Genomic DNA, 17,777 nt, shown 5'->3' on the forward strand with positions numbered 1-17,777 from the left:
GCATATATGATACTTGGATTTTCACGCCAAAGAATATTTCCCTATTTTCTAAAATTCTGCTTCTACTATGGGAGAGCTTGTGGCCGGCAACGTCCTGAGGGCTGTGGCCGCAGCCGTGGCAGCTACAGTGGCATTTCGAGAGGCTCTGTGCAAACGATGGGGCGCCCTTTCATGGTTCCTCCCATGCTGAGTGCAAATAGTTTGGTTTTTTTTTTTAAACAGTTGTTTTTTAAAAAATTATTTATTAAATTTAGAGAGAGAAGGGGCAGGGGAGGAACAAGAAACATCAACTCATGGTAGTTGCTTTCTCAGATGTGCCCTGATCGGGCAGGACTGGGGTTTCGAACCAGCGACCTCAGTATTCCAGGTCGATCCTCTATCCACTGAGCCACCTCCGGTCAGGCCATGTAGAGTTTTGAAAGGCGAGTAAACCCTAGCTGACTGTGGGAAGGCAGCTGTGTTGGGCTTGCTCGCTGGCACTTTGCCTGAGTAGCTGTGTGTGAGCACAGGGCACGTGTGTGTGGTCTACGTGAGGCTACGGGTGTTTGTCCTCAAGGTGGATGAGGGATCACCTGGCCACCACTGGGAGGGTCCGTTCTGGCTGTCCACTCGCTTGCTGCGTGAGAAGCGGCTCCCCCTGCCTGTGTGCTCACCCTCTGCTGCGAGACTCTGTTAAACGGGAATGTCCCGCTGCTTTCCAGCTCTGCAGTTCCTCTCCCATCTGCCCGGATCCAGTGTGGACTTGCCTGGCTTCGGCCCTGGCATCACACTGATACACCCTGACCCAGTTCACGAGAACAGGGTAGGGTGTCAGGCTCCCTTCTCATTTCTTTCTTTCTTTTTTCATTCAGTGAGAGGCAGGGATGCGCCCGACCAGGATCCACCAGGCAAGACCATTAGGGGGCGATGCTTTGCCCATCTGGGCCGTTGATCTGTTGCTCAGCAACCAAGTTCTTCTTAGCTCCAGAGGCTGAGGCCATGGAGCCATCCTCAGTGGTGGGGGCCAACTCACTCCAATGGAGCCATGGCTACAGGAGAAGAGAGAGAGAGAGAGAGAGAGAGAAGCGAGGGTGTGTGTGTGTGGAAAAGCAGATGGGCACTTCTCCTCTGTGCCTTGACCAGGAATCAAACCTGGGACATCCACACGCTGTGCCGACGCTTTACCACTGAGCCAACTGGCCAGGCCTCGCTGCTGACTTCCAGTCCGGCAGAGCGACCAGGTCTGATTAGGCTGGGAGAACAGAGGGCTGCACTTGGTCAGTCAGGATAGCACGGCTCCCTCTGGGGCAGGGAGGGACTTGTCCTAGCAGTGAGGGCCCTGGGTTTGGAACGAGGATGTCCGAGCTCGAGGGCTTGCTCTGCCTCGAGGGAGAGATGTGTGTTTGGACAAGTCACTAAATATACCCGAACTTCGATTTCTATTATAAAACGACGGCGCTGACCCGATCCCTGAGGGACGGCACCTGAGCACTCACATCTCCTGCTTCTGCAGAGAAGAACCATCATCTGTGCACACCGCCGGATCCACCTAGCCCCCAAGTTCTCGGCATATGCCGTCTTCCGGCAAAGTGTAAATCGTTACAAAGACAGTACATATTTACTTCTATGTACATAGCCAGGAATCTTATTTATTCAGTGCCCCCCCTTATATAGAAAAGCAGTTTCATGGCTGTCATAAGAATCATTTAAAAATATTTTATTAAGCACTGACTTTAAAAAGGCAAGAAAAGAATATAAACTCCTTGGAGTGAATATTGCACTTATAAAATCTCTCTCTCTCTCTCTTTAAACATCTTCACAAAACCCCATTTCTAAAATCCCCTTTCACAGAGTTGTATAAATACACGCTTCCATGCTGCCTGCGTGTGGTCCCGTTCACGTCCCAGCGCCGCTCCGAGGCGTCTGCTTGCTCCGGGGGTGGGCACACAGCCGGCCTCCGTCCGCGGTCCTGCAGGTCCCGCACCTGCGTCGTGTGAAGAGGGAATCTTTCTGAGTGCTCGATATTCAACAGGATGAGGGAGGCTGTGTTTCTACGGAGAAAAATAGATCTCTCTCTTTGCAGCAATGACAGGCCGGAGCTCCCGGGGACCCAGGCCGCCCTCAGCACTGCCTGTGCTCCAGGGCGTTCAGGAGCTTGTGGTTCTTGGTCTTGAACAGCATGACGAAGCTGCTAGGCATGACTCTGCCTCGGCCATCGTCACCCACCTGGCCCATAATAATGTAATTTTGACCTAAAAAAAAAAAAAGAGAGAGAGAAAGAGAACATTAAGTTTTTCTCGATGTGTGTTTATTTGAAACAACTTCACCTATAATTTATCTCTAGATTACATTTTTTAAAATTGAGAGGTTGGAAGGTGGAGAGGCAAACAGACAGACCGGGATCTGCCCGGCCAACCCCTTACAGCGGCGGTTCTCAACCTGTGGGTCACGACCCTGGCAGAGGTCAAACAATCAAAACACAGGGGTCGCCTAAAGCCATCGGAAAATACATATTAGGCAACCCCTGTGTTTTGGTCGTTCGACCCCTGCCGGGGTCACGACCCACAGGTTGAGAACCGCTGCCTTACAGAGTGATGCTCAGTTGCTCGGCAACAGAACCATTTCAGCGCCGGAGGCAAGGTTATGGAGCCATCCTCAGCGACTAGGGCCAACTTGCTCGAACTATTTGAGCCATGGCTGTGGGACAGGAAGAAAGAAAGAGAGAGAGAGGAGAGAGAGAGAGAAGGGGAAGGGGTGGAGAAGCAGATGGTCACTTCTGTGTGCTCTGATGGGGAATCGAACCTGGGACTTCCACAGGCCGGGCCAAGGCTAGATAAACATTAATGCTACAATGATATAAATGAAACAACGATACTAGGAGGAGATCTGGTTTAAGACTCCCATCAGCAGAAATCTAGTGTCCCAGCTGTGCTGACGTAGCTGTGCTGACGTGAGGAGCCCGGGTGGGAGGAAGAGGCGCAGTCACGCCTGCTCTGGGTGCTGTGGTCCGGCACACTTACTGTGCGTTGGCCAAGAACGACACACGTGTCCATGTGAGGGGCTCTCGCTCCTCAGGCTACCTCTAGCGCTCCCTGGAGTGCCTTCCTCACACGGCCTCTCCCACTCCCACAGGGCCCCGGGGTTTTCCACACTTTTGGCAACTAACAGCCCGTCTTCAGGCCTTGCTGCCTTGAAGGTTTCCCCAGTCTCAGGCATCCCCAGTCTCAGGCATCCCCAGTCTCAGGCATCCCCAGTCTCAGGCATCCCCAGTCTCAGGCATCCCCAGTCTCAGGCATCTATACTGTGTGAGTTTCTTCAGGGCGCGGTTGGATCGCGTGCTTCCTTGCATCCTGTCGTCCCCCAGAACACAGGTACCGCAGGGAAAACAGCCGTGGGGGGCTTGCCCTTTGCAGGATTAGTGCCTGAGCATGGGGCAGAGCCACGTCTGTAGCCCTTAGCCCGTGTCAGGCTACATAGCCAGGACTTGGTGCCGGTTCCTTGCCCGCCGCCGGAGGGGCCGTTTGGGGGACCCCCCCGTCCGCCACCACGAGGGGCCGTTTGGGGGACCCCCGTCTGCCGCCGCGAGGGGCCCTTTGGGGGACCCCCACCCGCCGCCGCGAGGGCTGATTTTATTCTTGGCTCACAGCCACGTGAGAAGCGGTTTCCCCGGCCTGTTGCTCGTCTGCTGTTGCAAGAATCTAATAAACGGAAATGGCCCAGCACTTCCGGCTCCGCAGCTCCTCTGCCATCTGCTCGAATCCCACGTGGACCTGCTTGGCCTCGGCCACCACCGGCGTGACAGGTACGAATAAAGCACTTCTGTTGATACCATTTTTCATCATATGCGTGTGTCTGGCTAGGTGAGACCCGGACGGGGGCCCGCACCGCGGTTCGGTGGGTTCGGCTCTGAGGATTCACATCGCGGCAGAAAACCGTCACGGCGGCAGTGCGCACGAGGACGCCCTCCCTTCTCCCTCTCCCGCCGGTGGCGCAAGGGAGATGCGCGTTTGCTGCTCCTCCTGCATCACCCTCGCCCTGGGGGCTGACACCGTGGTCACCGTGGTCTTGAGCGTGCGAAGGCTGGATGGGCTGGGTGGGTGGGGGCCATCGCACGGCTGGACTGCCCGCGTCACCAGGAGCTCTCCGTGTTAGCACTTAGATGTGCGTGATACTGGGAAGAAGGGTTATCTTTTTTCATAGTGCCTTCGCTACTTCCTTTGAAAAATCCACATGAGACTGCGGCCTCCTGACTTTAGAGTCAAGCTTTCTTTTCTTTGTGTGTATGTGTGTATTTTTTTGTTTTGTTTTGTTTTGTATTTTTCTGAAGCTGGAAACGGGGAGAGACAGTCAGACTCCCGCATGCGCCCGACCGGGATCCACCCGCCACGCCCACCAGGGGGTGACGCTCTGCCCACCAGGGGGAGATGCTCTGCCCCTCCGGGGCGTCGCTTTGCTGCGACCAGAGCCACTCTAGCGCCTGGGGCAGAGGCCAAGGAGCCATCCCCAGCGCCCGGGCCATCCTTGCTCCAATGGAGCCTCGCTGTGGGAGGGGAAGAGAGAGACAGAGAGGAAGGAGAGGGGGAGGGGTGGAAAAGCAGATGGGCGCTTCTCCTGTGTGCCCTGGGCGGGAATCGAACCCGGAACTTCTGCACGCCAGGCCGACGCTCTACCACTGAGCCAACCGGCCAGGGCCTATGTGTATTTTTTTTAGTGAGAGGAGGGGAGGCAGAGAGACTCCTGCATGTGCCCTGACTGGGATCCACCTGGCATGCTCGCCAGGGGGTGATGCTCTGCCCATCTTGGGCATTGCTCAGCAACTGAGCTCTTCTTAGTGCCTGAGGCAGAGGCTCTGGAGCCATCCTCAGCACCTGGGGCCAACTCTCTCCAACTGAGCCACGGCTGCAGGAGGGGGAGAGAGAGAGAAAAGAGAGAGAGAGACAGAGAGAGAGAGAGAGAGAGAGAGAGAGAAGGGGGAGGAGTAGAGAAGTTGATGGTCACTTCTCCTGTGTGCCCTGACCAGGAATTGAACCCGGGACATCCACACTCCAGGCCGATGCTCTACCACTGAGCCAACCAGCCAGAGCCAGAGTCAAGCTTTCTTGAAGTGAACATTCTGTATCTCTGTCTGTCTGTCTGTCTGGTTGTTTTGTTTTGGTTTTGGGAGTCCTGGAATGAGAGTGAGGACACGGATGAGACGAGATGGGGCAGAGAGACCTGACCATCACGCCGTGGGGCACCAGGAGTCACTTCACTGCCCTTTCAGAGAGAGGGCTGTAACTACATGGGTCGTTTATGGAAAGATGTCCGCACGGATATCGCGTGTGTGTGTGTAGGGAGTTGCAAAAGGTATGTCTAGCCTGATCCCATTTGTCCAAGTGTATTGATGGGTAGAGACTTCCTGGAAGGAACTTTTCATAGGACCTCTGCATTTAAAAGGGAAACAGCTTCACATTTTATTTTCTATCCTTCTCTCTTTACTTAAACTTAATATATATATAACATATATTAATATATAATATATAACAATATATTTATAATTTAGTATATTTATATTTATAATATAATATAATTATATATATAACATATATTACTTTTCTAAGTTAAGGAGCTTGTTTAAAAATTCTTCCAGAATTTTTATCCACTGGCCAGGTGGCTCAGTGGATAGAGCATTGTCCTGGTGTGCCCCAGGTGACAAGTTCAACTCCCAGTCAGGGTCCATGTGAGAAACAACCCATGAGTGCACTGCTCATGGAACAACTAAGTGGGACAATGAGTTGATGCTTCTCTCTCTCTGGTTCTCTGAAATCGATGGAAAACTTAAAAAAAAAAAGATTATGTGCCTCTCGCTCTGGAGTAATTTTCCTTTTTCCATAATTTCTCTTATAAAACCCAATCCCATCTATGGATCGAATGATCCTATTTCTGAAAATGATCCCCAATCCTTCCTTCCGGCCCATACACGCCTCTCCTCTCTCTCTTCTGAACTTCAGCTCTGAGCTGCCTTTTCTTGCCGAACATCTCCCGAACCTCTTCCCCTGTGCTGACCTCCTCCTCCTGGTCCACACACAGCACGAGAACCAGGACCAGCGCTCGGTTCTGCCCGACCCCCTGGTCTTCCTTCTCTCCCGCAGCAGGGGCACACCCAGGCGCTGCTCGGAGCGCCTACCCCCCCCCCAGTCCCCTTCCCTGTCCCCTTCCCTGTCCCCGAGCTCCCCAGCAACCAGGCGCGGGATTTCCCGCTTCCTCACCCCTTCTGAGCAGCGGGCACTGCCTGCAGACCACGACCAGCTTGGCACTCATGTTCTTGCCGGCCTGCTGGATGGCCAGGGTCCCCTCCTTGTAGATGTTGATGAGCGAGACCGTGGCGTGTAGACTGCCCCCTCGAGCGACGGCGGTGATGATGGTGCCCGCGATCACTGTGGGAGAGAACAGCCGTGAGACCGGGTCGCCCTGTGGGCAGACGCAGGCGGGACCCGAAAGAATCTCACATTTCTCCAGGTTTCAGAGGAGATGCATTTTCATGCTCAAGAGACCCAAGGTGGCCCTAACAGAGGTGTCTGATTTGATTCTGGACGCTTGTCACCGAAATTCAGGTTGAAGAGAGGGAGCCACGCTGTAGTCTGAGACAGAGAGGAGGACTCTCACCACGTCTTAGCCAACGTGGAAGACACAGGTGTCTCAGCCTCCACGGGGCGTGCTCAACATCTCCTGAATCTTCAGGGGCCACACCACACTAAGAGGTTGCATTCCGGGGTCTGGCCACGGAGATGGGACTCTCGCTCTCTGTGTGGGTGGGAGCCTGCCTTTCTGCGCCTTCACCCACCCTTCTCTCAGCTGCCCTCGCTCCTGCAACTTCGGCCCATCTCATGGGTCGCCGTCTCTCTCTAATTATCGGTAAACATCTGTCTGTTATTGGGCTTTTGACGTTCTCTTTCTCATCACCCTGTGTATCCCATTTAACAAGTCAAAGGATAGAACTGAGAGGTCACACAACATCGTCTTGCTTAAAAAAACAACAAAACAGCAAAATCCAGCTGCTTTCTTATTACGTAACCTCACGTCAGGACAGCACACCTGTCCGCTTGGCTGAGGCCCCAGTCCTGGGTTAGTTATTCGGGCTACGGCAGCTTCCGTTTCCCGGTCAAACTTTGCTTAAATGGTCCTTTTGAAAAGAAGCAACATAATGATGTTGGGTATCTTTGGCTCTTGAGTGGTTTTCATGAAAAGTGCAATTCTTTCTTTCTTTCTTTCTTTCTTTCTTTCTTTCTTTCTTTCTTTCTTTCTTCTTTCTTTCTTTCTTTCTTTCTTTCTTTCTTAATTGAGAAAGCTCAGGTGTTCTAAGTAGCGCCTACTCACGTCCCAATTTATCCGTGTTTCCTAATGAATTTCAGATTTCCAAGTTTTAATTTCGTCCTTGGTAGGACACCAACGAGGAAATACTACTTGAATTTCTTGTGCGAGAGGCCAGCTCGCCTGCCTCTCGTGTACTGATGCGGAAATTACAGACGTGTGAAAAGTAACCAATACGTGAAACACGTGCGAGAGAAAAACACGCACAGCTGCTTTTTCAGGAGCACCGAGCCCGTCAGAGGGCGCATCCTGGCGGCCCCTGTCTCAGGAGTGTGTGTTGTCTACGCATCTTTTCGCGGTGGTGAAAGCGAACCCTTTGCAGAGGGCCAGCCAGCCCACCTCCGCGGGTGCGGACGTGTTTCCCTGGCTCCGTCCCGAGTGGAGCTGACCCCTTCCTGTCATTCACGGCCATCCCCTTCAGACTAAGTGCGCAATCTCGCTTTCCTCACTCACGAGAAGAGGCCGGTCTGATCTCTTACCAAAGTTACTGGAACAGTAATTGCTCTCCAGGGTACCTGTCCACCGACATTTCTGTTGACACGTGGCCACGGTGGGTCTGACACCTTCATTCAAGGAAGAAAGACAGGGAGCTTCAGGAAAAGCAATTCAAGTACAATGGGTGTTTAGATAGGAATCCGTCAACTTCATATGCCCACCCGCTGCCCGGAGCCGCCCAGACATCATTGCAATGAAATAATGTAATCAGAGGGCTTGCCAAAGAAGCTTTTTGTGCGACCAGCAACTGGTCCAACGTCCTCCGTCTAACTCAATACCCTTCGCTGAAATTTAAACCTGAGATCAAAGATAACCTAGAATTAGCCCTATTTCCTTCCTCCCTTTTTATAAAATGAACACTATAACCGAAAATAGATACAGTCTTCACGTGTCCTGATGAGAATAACCTCGTACCACAAATACGAACTCAGGAACGACAGGTGTGTTCTTCACTGTGCCCAAGGAATCGTAGGGTGTTTCCCCCGAGGAGGGAGGGAGGTCTCTAGTGCGTTTAACTTAAGCAATTGCTTAAATGTGAGTAGCGCAGGGTTTTTAGAGACACCGCTCCTGTGTCAAGTGTGTCAGATCTGGAGTTAGACGCAACCAACTACTACACATGTGTGTTGAGCCTGTCATGTATGCCCGTCTGGAAATATTTCTGGTTGTCACGACTCGGGGTGGGGGGTGACATCTAGTGGGTACTTTGCTCAAGCTATCTCACTATGGACGTGCCCAACAACAACAGGAATTCTGTGGCCCGAACTGTTAACCATGCCAAGGTGGAGAAACCCCAACTTAACAAAATGAACATATTTCACCCCCCTTACCATCATTAAGAAAAAAAAAAATCGCTTGAAAAATATTTGCTAATTATTCACTTATATGTGGCAATATTCTAGGAAGAACTAAACAAAACAACTGGAACAAAATTGTTTGGTTGGGGTGCTGGACAGTTGGCTCAGTGGATAGAGCATTGGTCTGGTGTACAGATGTTCTGGGTTCAATTCCCGGTCAGGGCACACAGGAGAAGCGCCCATCTGCTTCTCTGCCCCTCCCCCTCTCCTTCCTCTCTGTCTCTCTCTTCCCCTCCCGCAGCCAAGGCTCCATTGGAGCAAAGTTGGCCCAGGCGCTGAGGATGGCTCTGTGGCCTCTGCCTCAGGCACTAGAATGGCTCTGATTGTGGCAGAGCGGCGCCCCATATGGGCAGAGCATCTGCCCCCTGCTGGTCATGCCAGGTGGATCCCGATGGGGTGCATGGGTGAGTCTGTCTGACTGCCTCCCTGCTTCTCACTTCAAAAAAATACAAAAAAAATACAAAAAAAAAAAAAAGTCCACCCCCAACTCCAGTTCTCAGCGTCACTGAATGGCTACACTGTCCTCTGGGCGCTCTGCAAGCCAGGGACCCGGGAGGCCTCTTGACACCTTTCTGACCCCCTCTTGGTCCGGTTCATCACCAAGCCCTGTCACCCTCTCCCAAGGTCTGTGACTCGCACAGCACTGAGCATCTCCGGACTGTCTGTGCGCCTGTCACAGCCCTGTTTACAGGGACAACCACAGGCCTCGGGTCCCCTTCACCCCGCTGATCCGTTCCCCGCCCAGCGCCCGAGCGATCTTCACAGTGTACGTCTGATCCTGAACTTTGCTTAAATCCGTCCGCCGCTCCGCCCACCCTCAGGATAAAATCGCAACTACTCGGAGAGCGGGGAGAGCGGGAACCGGGACTAACGATGAAAGTAGCGAGAGAACGGGAGTGACGTGCGGAGGGCCTATGGACACGCCAAGGAGCCGGGTCCCCACGCTGTCCACGCGGGTAGCCACTAGCCACACGGGGCTTCCTAAATCTCATTAAATTAAAACTGCAGTTCCTCAGTGTCAGCGGGCACGTTTTAACAGCTCAGTAGTGGCTAAGGCCGTGCGTGGCACCGAATGACTTTAAAGGGGAGAGCAGTGGGATTGGCCCTCTGTGTATGCTGTGGGGTGGGGGTGGGGGGACGGGCATGCAGGGAGGGGTCACACATGACCTAAGTGCTGGCTCTGCTGCTGTGGGCCATGCCTGGGGGGCAGAGGTGGAGAAGCTGGTTTAAGGCAGAAAACAGCGTGATAAGAAGCAAGTTGAGTTTGATGGGTTTTCATTCAACCGTCTAGCAGTTGTGAAACCCCAGGAGAGAATTCCAAACCCGTGTTTGCAATGCCAGGGACAGGTTAGGACTGGACATTCAGAAAGAGCTGGGAACCCGTCAGCACCATGGGCGTGACCCTGAGAATTCACTAGAAAGAAGGAGGACTCCAGGGTCCACTGAGATGAGTGGGAGGCAGTGCCCGTCCAGGCCACAAGGTGGCACATGTGGGGGAGGGGTGCTCCGGGGAATAACCAGCCCACGACGGCCTTGCTGAGGGGTTGATCTTATCTCAGCCTGCTCCTTGATTACCTTGAGAACAGGGGTCCCCAAACTACAGCCCGCGGGCCACATGCGGCCCCCTGAGGCCATTTATCCGGCCCAGCCGCACTTCCGGAAGGGGCACCTCTTTCATTGGTGGTCAGTGAGAGGGGCATAGTTCCCATTGAAATACTGGTCAATTTGTTGATTTAAATTTACTTGTTCTTTATTTTAAATATTGTATTTGTTCCTGTTTTGGTTTTTTACTTTAAAATAAGATATGTGCAGTGTGCATAGGGATTTGTTCATAGTTTTTTTTATAGTCCGGCCCTCCAACGGTCTGAGGGACAGTGAACTGGCCCCCTGTGTAAAAAGTTTGGGGACCCCTGCCTTAGAACCTTCCTTCTCACTTTTTCCTCTTCCCTGGATTTAGAGTTTGATCCTTGAGGCCTGAGACCCCCCAGTGGGTGGGGCTAGGGTCTCCCTCTCTGCCTTTCCAATTCTTAAGATGTGTCCCGGACCAGAGTGTGCAAATGACTTCTGGGACACGTCAACTATTTTCATTCGATTGACTCCCGTTTGAAAAGTAACCTATTGTGTATTTGACACATTTTGGAAGGAAGAAAAAACACACACACACACACACAACAAAACAAAAGAATCCAGCCACATATTGGGAGATGATGACAGTGAGAACAGGTAGGTAGCAAAGCTCTAGAACTGCAACCTACAATCTCCTGAACAGACTTAACCTATCATTCTACATAATAAAAAGAAAACCATCACTTTACAAGTGTGAGGAAAGAAAGAAAAAAATCAGTCTTCTAATGATCTGTTACAGGGTTCCTAGTAATTTACTTAGGTGACACTTAAAAATTAATAGCTTTATTAGTACGCTTACCCCCTTATCCTTTTATTAAGCGGGTGTCATTATTATTCTCTTACAGATGTTACCATCTTAGCTTATTTTAGGGTCAACCGCCTTCCTTCTGATTTTTTTTTCTACTTCAAAGGATTTTTATTTTTTAAATACGCCTTAAGTCTTGCGCACCGACTTCAGGACCGAGGGACGCACCTGTGGTGGTGGCGAACGTGGTGGTGACTGTGGGCGCTGCGGTCGTGGGCAGTTTCCTTGGCCTGAACTTGTAGTGACCAATGAATCCATCCGCAGTTAGACTCAAGTCTGAGAAGAACTGAATGAGGAGCTCGTTTCTCTCGGAGACAATGGGCCTAAAGGAACAGAAACGTGTGTAAGTGAATACATGTACTGTAGGGTTAAGTGGCACCTCTCTGAAAGGTAGACTCTCCTAGCTTCCCGTTAATTTCTGACAAGTTACTACTGTGCTGGTTTAAACTTAAAAGCTAAAATACATCGAAAGGGTGAAAAACCTTAATCGCTTCACTATTCCTGCTCGTCGCTACCATTTACTGCACGTTCGCTAAGGGGGGGGCCCCTGTGCTTGACCCACACCCTCCGATTCTATTTGCACCACAACCTTATTCTTTTTTTTAATCTATTTTTTCTTCTTTTCCAAGTGAGAGGAGAGGAGATAGACTCCCGCCTGTGCCCTGACCAGGATGCACCCGGCAAGCCCTGTCTGGGGCCGATTGTCTGCCCATCTGGGACCATGCTCACAACCGAGCTATTTTTAGTGCCTGAGGTGGAAGCTCTACAGAGCCATCCTCAGTGTCCAGGACCCATGCATTTGAACCAATGGAGCCATGGCTGCAGGAGAGGGGTAGAGAGAGAGAGAGAGAGAGAGAAAGAAACAAGAGAGGTAGGGACAGAGAAGCAGGTGGGCACTTCTCCTGTGTGCCCTGACCGGGAATTGAACCCAGGACATGCATATACAGGACTGATGCTCTACCACTGAGCCAACTGGTCAAGGCCCACCACCATATTCTTATCCCTTTGTTATGGAAGAGGCAGCTGAAGTTCAGAGGGTTCAAGTGATTTGCCTGTGGCCCTGCAGCTAGTATGCAGGAGAGTTGGGCTTTGAACCCAGGACCAGGTAAGTCTGGAGACCGTGGGAGACACAGAGACCCATGTGAACAGGGAGGCGGCGGCTGGGAGTCAGCCAGATGGGGGAACCCCACGGCTTCTCTGAATGAGGGCTCTGGGTCCCAGCTGTCCCAGAGAGCTAGGGACGCTGCCCACGGAGAATCTGATGGAGAAATTTAAGGAACAAATTCCCCCAGACCTTGAGAAGACACGGCCAAAGAGCTGGTCACCTGCACATAAAAAAATAAAAGCCATGCAGGGCTCAGCCGAACATTCTTAAAGAGTGTTCTTCTGTACGGAAACATCTCTGTGTATCCTCCTGGTAGCAAAACTCTATGAAGGAGAAAGAGAAAGGGACAGCTTTGTTTCGATGGCCATGAATGACACCGTTACAAACTCCAACTTGAAAGCTATTTCAGGGGCTTGCTGGTTCGTCGGTACTAACGACTTAGCGGTGCCCATCAAGGGCGGCTCAACAGCTCTCTTAAATCTCAGGGCACGACAAATAGCAGCTCCATTTAAGCTTTTGCTGTTCTCATTTAAACAACGCTACAAAAAAAAAGAAATGCTGTTTGTCTAATTCTATTTAAAAACTAAGTCAGAAGTGGAAAATGAAAGAAGTCATTTAATTGAGTTAATGGGTGGGCTGACTAATGTGCTTTCTCCGAGGCGTCTCCTTGGCGGGATCTCTTTGTTGGCATCGTGGACAGCAAGTGACGAGGTGACAGTAAGAACCCTTCTGAGAATCACGCCTTGGACAGAAATATTCTACCTTGCTTTTGAAAACTCATCCCATTAAATACATACGAACTACTAACGGTATGCATGAAACACAGTTCTCAACAGACAAACGACACAATGTTCCTCTTGTTTTGTTCGCCACCGTCACCAAGTGTTTCGTCAAGTTATGGTAAGCACCGAAGGAAACCTTCAAGACCCGACACGTGCAGGTCAGCCCGCCAGGCTGGGTGTCAGGATCATAGAGGTCATGCTCTGACCGCATCTTGGAAGCACACATGGGACTCTGAATTTTCTCAAGAAGGGGGTCCTTTGGTAACACTCCTATTTCTGTCACACTTGCCACCGAGCTTTCATGTGGAGGTCACAGAGTCTGGGCGCCACGGGTGGATGGAGGGCTGCGTGCCACGTTACAAATCGCCAGGAAGGCGAGGGGAAATGGCCCTCGGATCGGCTCCGCCCTGGCAACCCGGGAACAGGTGAAGGACACGGTTCCGTGTGTCACACACTTTCTGCTGTGTCACACCCCACTCTTCCTCTCCTTCGATCAAAGTCAATCAACTGCCCTGTCCTGCCTAAATATTCCTTCGTCCTCCGCCTCCTCTTCATCTTCCCCCACTCCTCCCTCCCTCCTCCCTCTCCGTCCCTCCTTCCCTCTCTCCCCCTTCCTCCCTGCTCCCTCCCTCCCTGCCCCCTCTCCCTCCCTCCTTCCATCTCTCCCCCCTCCTTCGTGCTCCCTCCCTCCCTCCCCCTCCCCCTCCCTCCTTCTCTCCCTCCCCCCTCCTTCCCCCTCCTCCCCCAACTGGGCCTGGAGCACTGTCACAACCTCCCAACCAGCCCTGCTCACCATGCCTGGGACGGGGTTCTAGGGGCGCTGGTCCTGTCATCTCCTGCCTAAACGCACTCCGAGGGCCCCATGTCTGCAGGATGGAGCGCCCGACCAACCCCCCCATCTCTCTCTAGGCCCCCACCCCGGGGATAGGCTCTAGAAGAGCGTGTGTCTCTCCTGGGTCTTGGCTGATGGCGTTCTCTCTGATTGGAACATGTCTGTCCTTCCTTTTGCCTCTAACTCTTCCTCCAAGAGATCACCTGTCCTCCAAAAAGCCTCCCTGACGCCCGACCCCCTGTCAGAAGCTCACCCAGGACACTCTCTTGCCAGCTCACCCATCTGCCCTTTACACCCCTCCCACTCCTGATCCACCTTTGTATCCGGTTACCTCACACATGTCCACACACGCTGGGTGTCCCAGCTGCTGCCAGCAGAATTCAGGGGCACCCATTCTGCCGGACTCAGATAGACCGGTCTTTAAGTTGCCACTAGCCTGAATGCATTAAAAAAATTCTTTGTAACGATCGCACTTAAATATAAATGAATTTAAACTGAAAAAACAAAGGAGAATCCTTGCTTTAACTCCAAGTGCCTGTGGAAACCGTAGAAACGTACGTAAAAGCAGTGATTCATATAATTGAATTATGTGTAAGCAACAGAGGAGGGGAGGGTGTTCACCTGTGCAGAATGGTGATTTCCACGGCAAGCTACAGTCATTTCACGTGTTGTCACTTTTCCTAGTGTTGTACACGCAGATGTGAACTGCTCACAAAAATTAGGGGACCAGGGAACGTATAGACACTGCAGTATTTCAGTATTTTCCACCTTTTATGTAGTGCATTTTCACCAGTGAAATAAAAGTTGGTTTTGCCTCTCATTTGCATAATTGAACCACTTTCTTTGACTTGTTGTTTGCTTTTCTGATGTTCTCGTTTAATAAAAAAAAAAATTAAATGCTTATTTTTTTGTATTTTTCTGAAGTTAGAAGCTGGGGGGGGGGCAGCAAACAGACAGACTCCCACGTGCGCCCGACCGGGATCCACCCGGCATGCCCACCAGGGGGTGATGCTCTGCCCATCTGGGCTGTTGCTCCGTTGTGACCGGAGCCATTCTAGCGCCTGAGGCAGAGGCCATGGAGCCATCCTCAGTGCCCGGGCCAACTTTGCTCCAATGGAGCCTTGGCTGCGGGAGGGGAAGAGAGAGACAGAGAGGAAGGAGAGGGGAGGGGTGGAGAAGCAGATGGGCACCTCTCCTGTGTGCCCTGGCCGGGAATCAAACCCGGGACTCCTGCACACCAGGCCAACGCTCTACCGCTGAGCCAACTGGCCAGGGCCAAGTGCTGCTTTTTTTTAATCACTTCATATTCATTTTGAAATATCCCCTCATTTTTGTGAGCAGTATATCTTGCACCAAAATACAGTAGAGAGGAGTTAGGCAGTTGGGCACCGTGTCCAGCGTCACACAGCTAGCCAGTGGTGCAGCTCCAGAAATGCTCTGATAAGTAGCTTTCAGGTTCTCACACCAAAAATCCGAGCAACAACATCAGGAGGAGCTCTGAGGCTTGGAAAAGTCCAGGACGGAGCCTGATCAGGTCGGGTCACCTGGGTCTGTCTTCCGCTGCCTGGCTGCCTGCTCGGGACGCCCAGGAGGCAGCCTCCAGTTTTCTCCCCTCAGAATTCTCTCATTCACTCTGATGCTGCTTGTCGTGACCCTGAGGTCTGCAGGGCGGTGACCTCTGCGTGCATCTGACTCGGCACCCGCCCCTGGAGTGTGTGTGTGTCTGTGTGTGTGTGTGTGTGTCTGTGTGTGTGTGTCTGTGTGTGTGTGTGTGTGTCTGTGTGTGTCTGTGTGTGTGTGTGTCTGTGTGTGTGTCTGTGTCTGTGTGTGTGTCTGTGTGTGTATGTGTGTGTGTGTCTGTGTGTGTGTCTGTGTGTGTGTGTGTCTGTGTGTGTGTCTGTGTCTGTGTGTGTGTGTGTATGTGTGTGTGTGTCTGTGTGTGTGTCTGTGTGTGTATGTGTGTGTGTGTCTGTGTGTGTGTCTGTGTGTCTGTGTGTCTGTGTGTGTGTCTGTGTGTGTGTGTGTGTCTGTGTGTGTGTATGTGTGTGTGTCTGTGTGTGTGTGTCTGTGTGTCTGTGTGTGTGTGTGTGTGTCTGTGTGTGTATGTGTGTGTGTCTGTGTGTGTGTCTGTGTGTGTGTGTCTGTGTGTCTGTGTGTGTGTGTCTGTGTGTGTGGCTGTGTATGGTGTGTGTGTGTGTCTGTTTGTGTGTCTGTGTGTGTGTCTGTGTGTGTGTGTCTGTGTGTGTGGCTGTGTATGGTGTGTGTGTGTCTGTATGTGTGTGTGTGTCTGTGTGTGTGTGTGTCTGTGTGTGTGTGTGGCTGTGTGTGTGTGGCTGTGTATGATGTCTGTGTGTGTGTCTGTGTGTGTGTGTGTCTCTCCAGGCCTCTCCGACATGGTGAGACCACCTGACTCTCCAGGCTGCCTATTCTTGGCGTTGGTTCCCTGGTCACAGAACACAGGGAGTCATGAACACACGGCAACACACATCGCTCAGGAAATAAAAGATAGATGACCGAGCAACCGAAGGAGAGACGCGAGGGCCACGGACACGGACACGTCCCGAAGGAGAGACACGCGAGGGCCACGGACACGGACACGTCCCGAAGGAGAGACACGCGAGGGCCACGGACACGGACACGTCCCGAAGGAGAGACACGCGAGGGCCACGGACACGGACACGTCCCGAAGGAGAGACACGCGAGGGCCACGGACACGGACACGTCCCGAAGGAGAGACACGCGAGGGCCACGGACACGGACACGTCTCGAAGGAGAGACACGCAAGGGCCACGGACACGGACACGTCCCAAATGAAGACGCCGGTGCCACTCACGCGGGTGGGCTGTCCCCGCAGTACTTCCCGACTCTCCGGGCGTCGTTGGCTTCGCCGCCGTTAAACACGGCCACGTAGTCGTACCGGCAGTAGTTGTCCCGCTCGACGTCAAACTTCTCGAACTTGACCTCGATGACCTGGAGTGAAAGCAGAGGGTCAGAGGGGTCCAGGCGGCCTCGCGGGGTCTCCACCAGGGAAACTCTCCCCTCGTCCTCTCCTCAGACTCGCAGGGGACTGCGACTCTCCTTGGTGTAAAAAAAAAAAAAAAAGTATTCATTCCGTTTAAATTATTCTTGCCTGTTTCCCTATTTCTCCTGTGGTATTACTCATACTTCTCGGGCTAGTCTCTGGCTTTCCTTTTCTTAATCATTCCGAAAGATCACACGTCGATTGATCCCCGACCAACCTTGGTTAGGAACCCTACACTTAGGAGCTCCATTCACATAGAGCTACGAAAGTACGGGGGGGGGGGGTTATTTTCAAATGTCCCCAGAGTGGGCCTGGTCCATTCCCAGGCGGCGTTCTGTCCTGCCATTAACATACAGAAGTGGGTCCCGGTGCAAATTCAGGTAACCACAAACTAATGAGCACTGGAAACAAGGCCTTCTCTGTTGTTGGTCGGTTTCACAGCGATGAATTAAGTTAGTTGTGGGGGACCCGCACAGATTCTACTTTAAATAACAGTAACAGCAATAACGAAAAAAACCCAAACCCTATGAAGCAGATGAGCTGTCTCAGCAGACCACCTGCTCTCGGAAGAGACAATGGGGCCTGTTGACATTGGCTCTGTCAAAGTGAGGCCGGCTGGCTGTTTCTGATTCAGCGACGGGGATGCCTGCTCCGAGGACGCAAGGGGGTTGCTATGGGAGCGAAGGGGACCCGGAGACGTGCACACGTGCACCTGGGGACGTTTGTCTTCCCACAGTGAGTGGCGGCTGCTGCTGTAACATCTCCTACAGCGGTTAAACCATCTCACGTGCAAGGTGCCTGCCATGCGTGTTTCAAAACCTGCTTTGCACACGGAAATTAGGAACAGGAAACGTGAGCCCACGACTTTGTAAGTCAAATAAGCACAAAAGCCCTCCGGATCTGGTGTTCCTGGGCAGGGAGACCTGT

General features: G+C 52.2%; 1 protein-coding gene across 1 annotated transcript in view; it reads right to left on the reverse strand.

Moving 5' to 3' along the window:
* Nucleotides 1-1,675: 1,675 nt before the first annotated feature.
* Nucleotides 1,676-17,777, reverse strand: part of PCOLCE2 (procollagen C-endopeptidase enhancer 2) — a 52,841-nt gene continuing 36,739 nt past the window's right edge. Inside the window, exons 5-9 of the mRNA XM_066241579.1 lie at nucleotides 16,662-16,798; nucleotides 11,278-11,432; nucleotides 7,809-7,892; nucleotides 6,228-6,395; nucleotides 1,676-2,231 (exon numbers count right to left, since the gene is read on the reverse strand). Of these exons, the coding sequence (XP_066097676.1) occupies nucleotides 2,101-2,231; nucleotides 6,228-6,395; nucleotides 7,809-7,892; nucleotides 11,278-11,432; nucleotides 16,662-16,798 (675 nt within the window). The 3' untranslated portion in view covers nucleotides 1,676-2,100. The remainder of the gene's footprint in view (nucleotides 2,232-6,227; nucleotides 6,396-7,808; nucleotides 7,893-11,277; nucleotides 11,433-16,661; nucleotides 16,799-17,777) is intronic.

This window comes from Saccopteryx bilineata, chromosome 8 (assembly GCF_036850765.1).
Source record: "Saccopteryx bilineata isolate mSacBil1 chromosome 8, mSacBil1_pri_phased_curated, whole genome shotgun sequence".
NCBI lineage: Eukaryota > Metazoa > Chordata > Mammalia > Chiroptera > Emballonuridae > Saccopteryx > Saccopteryx bilineata.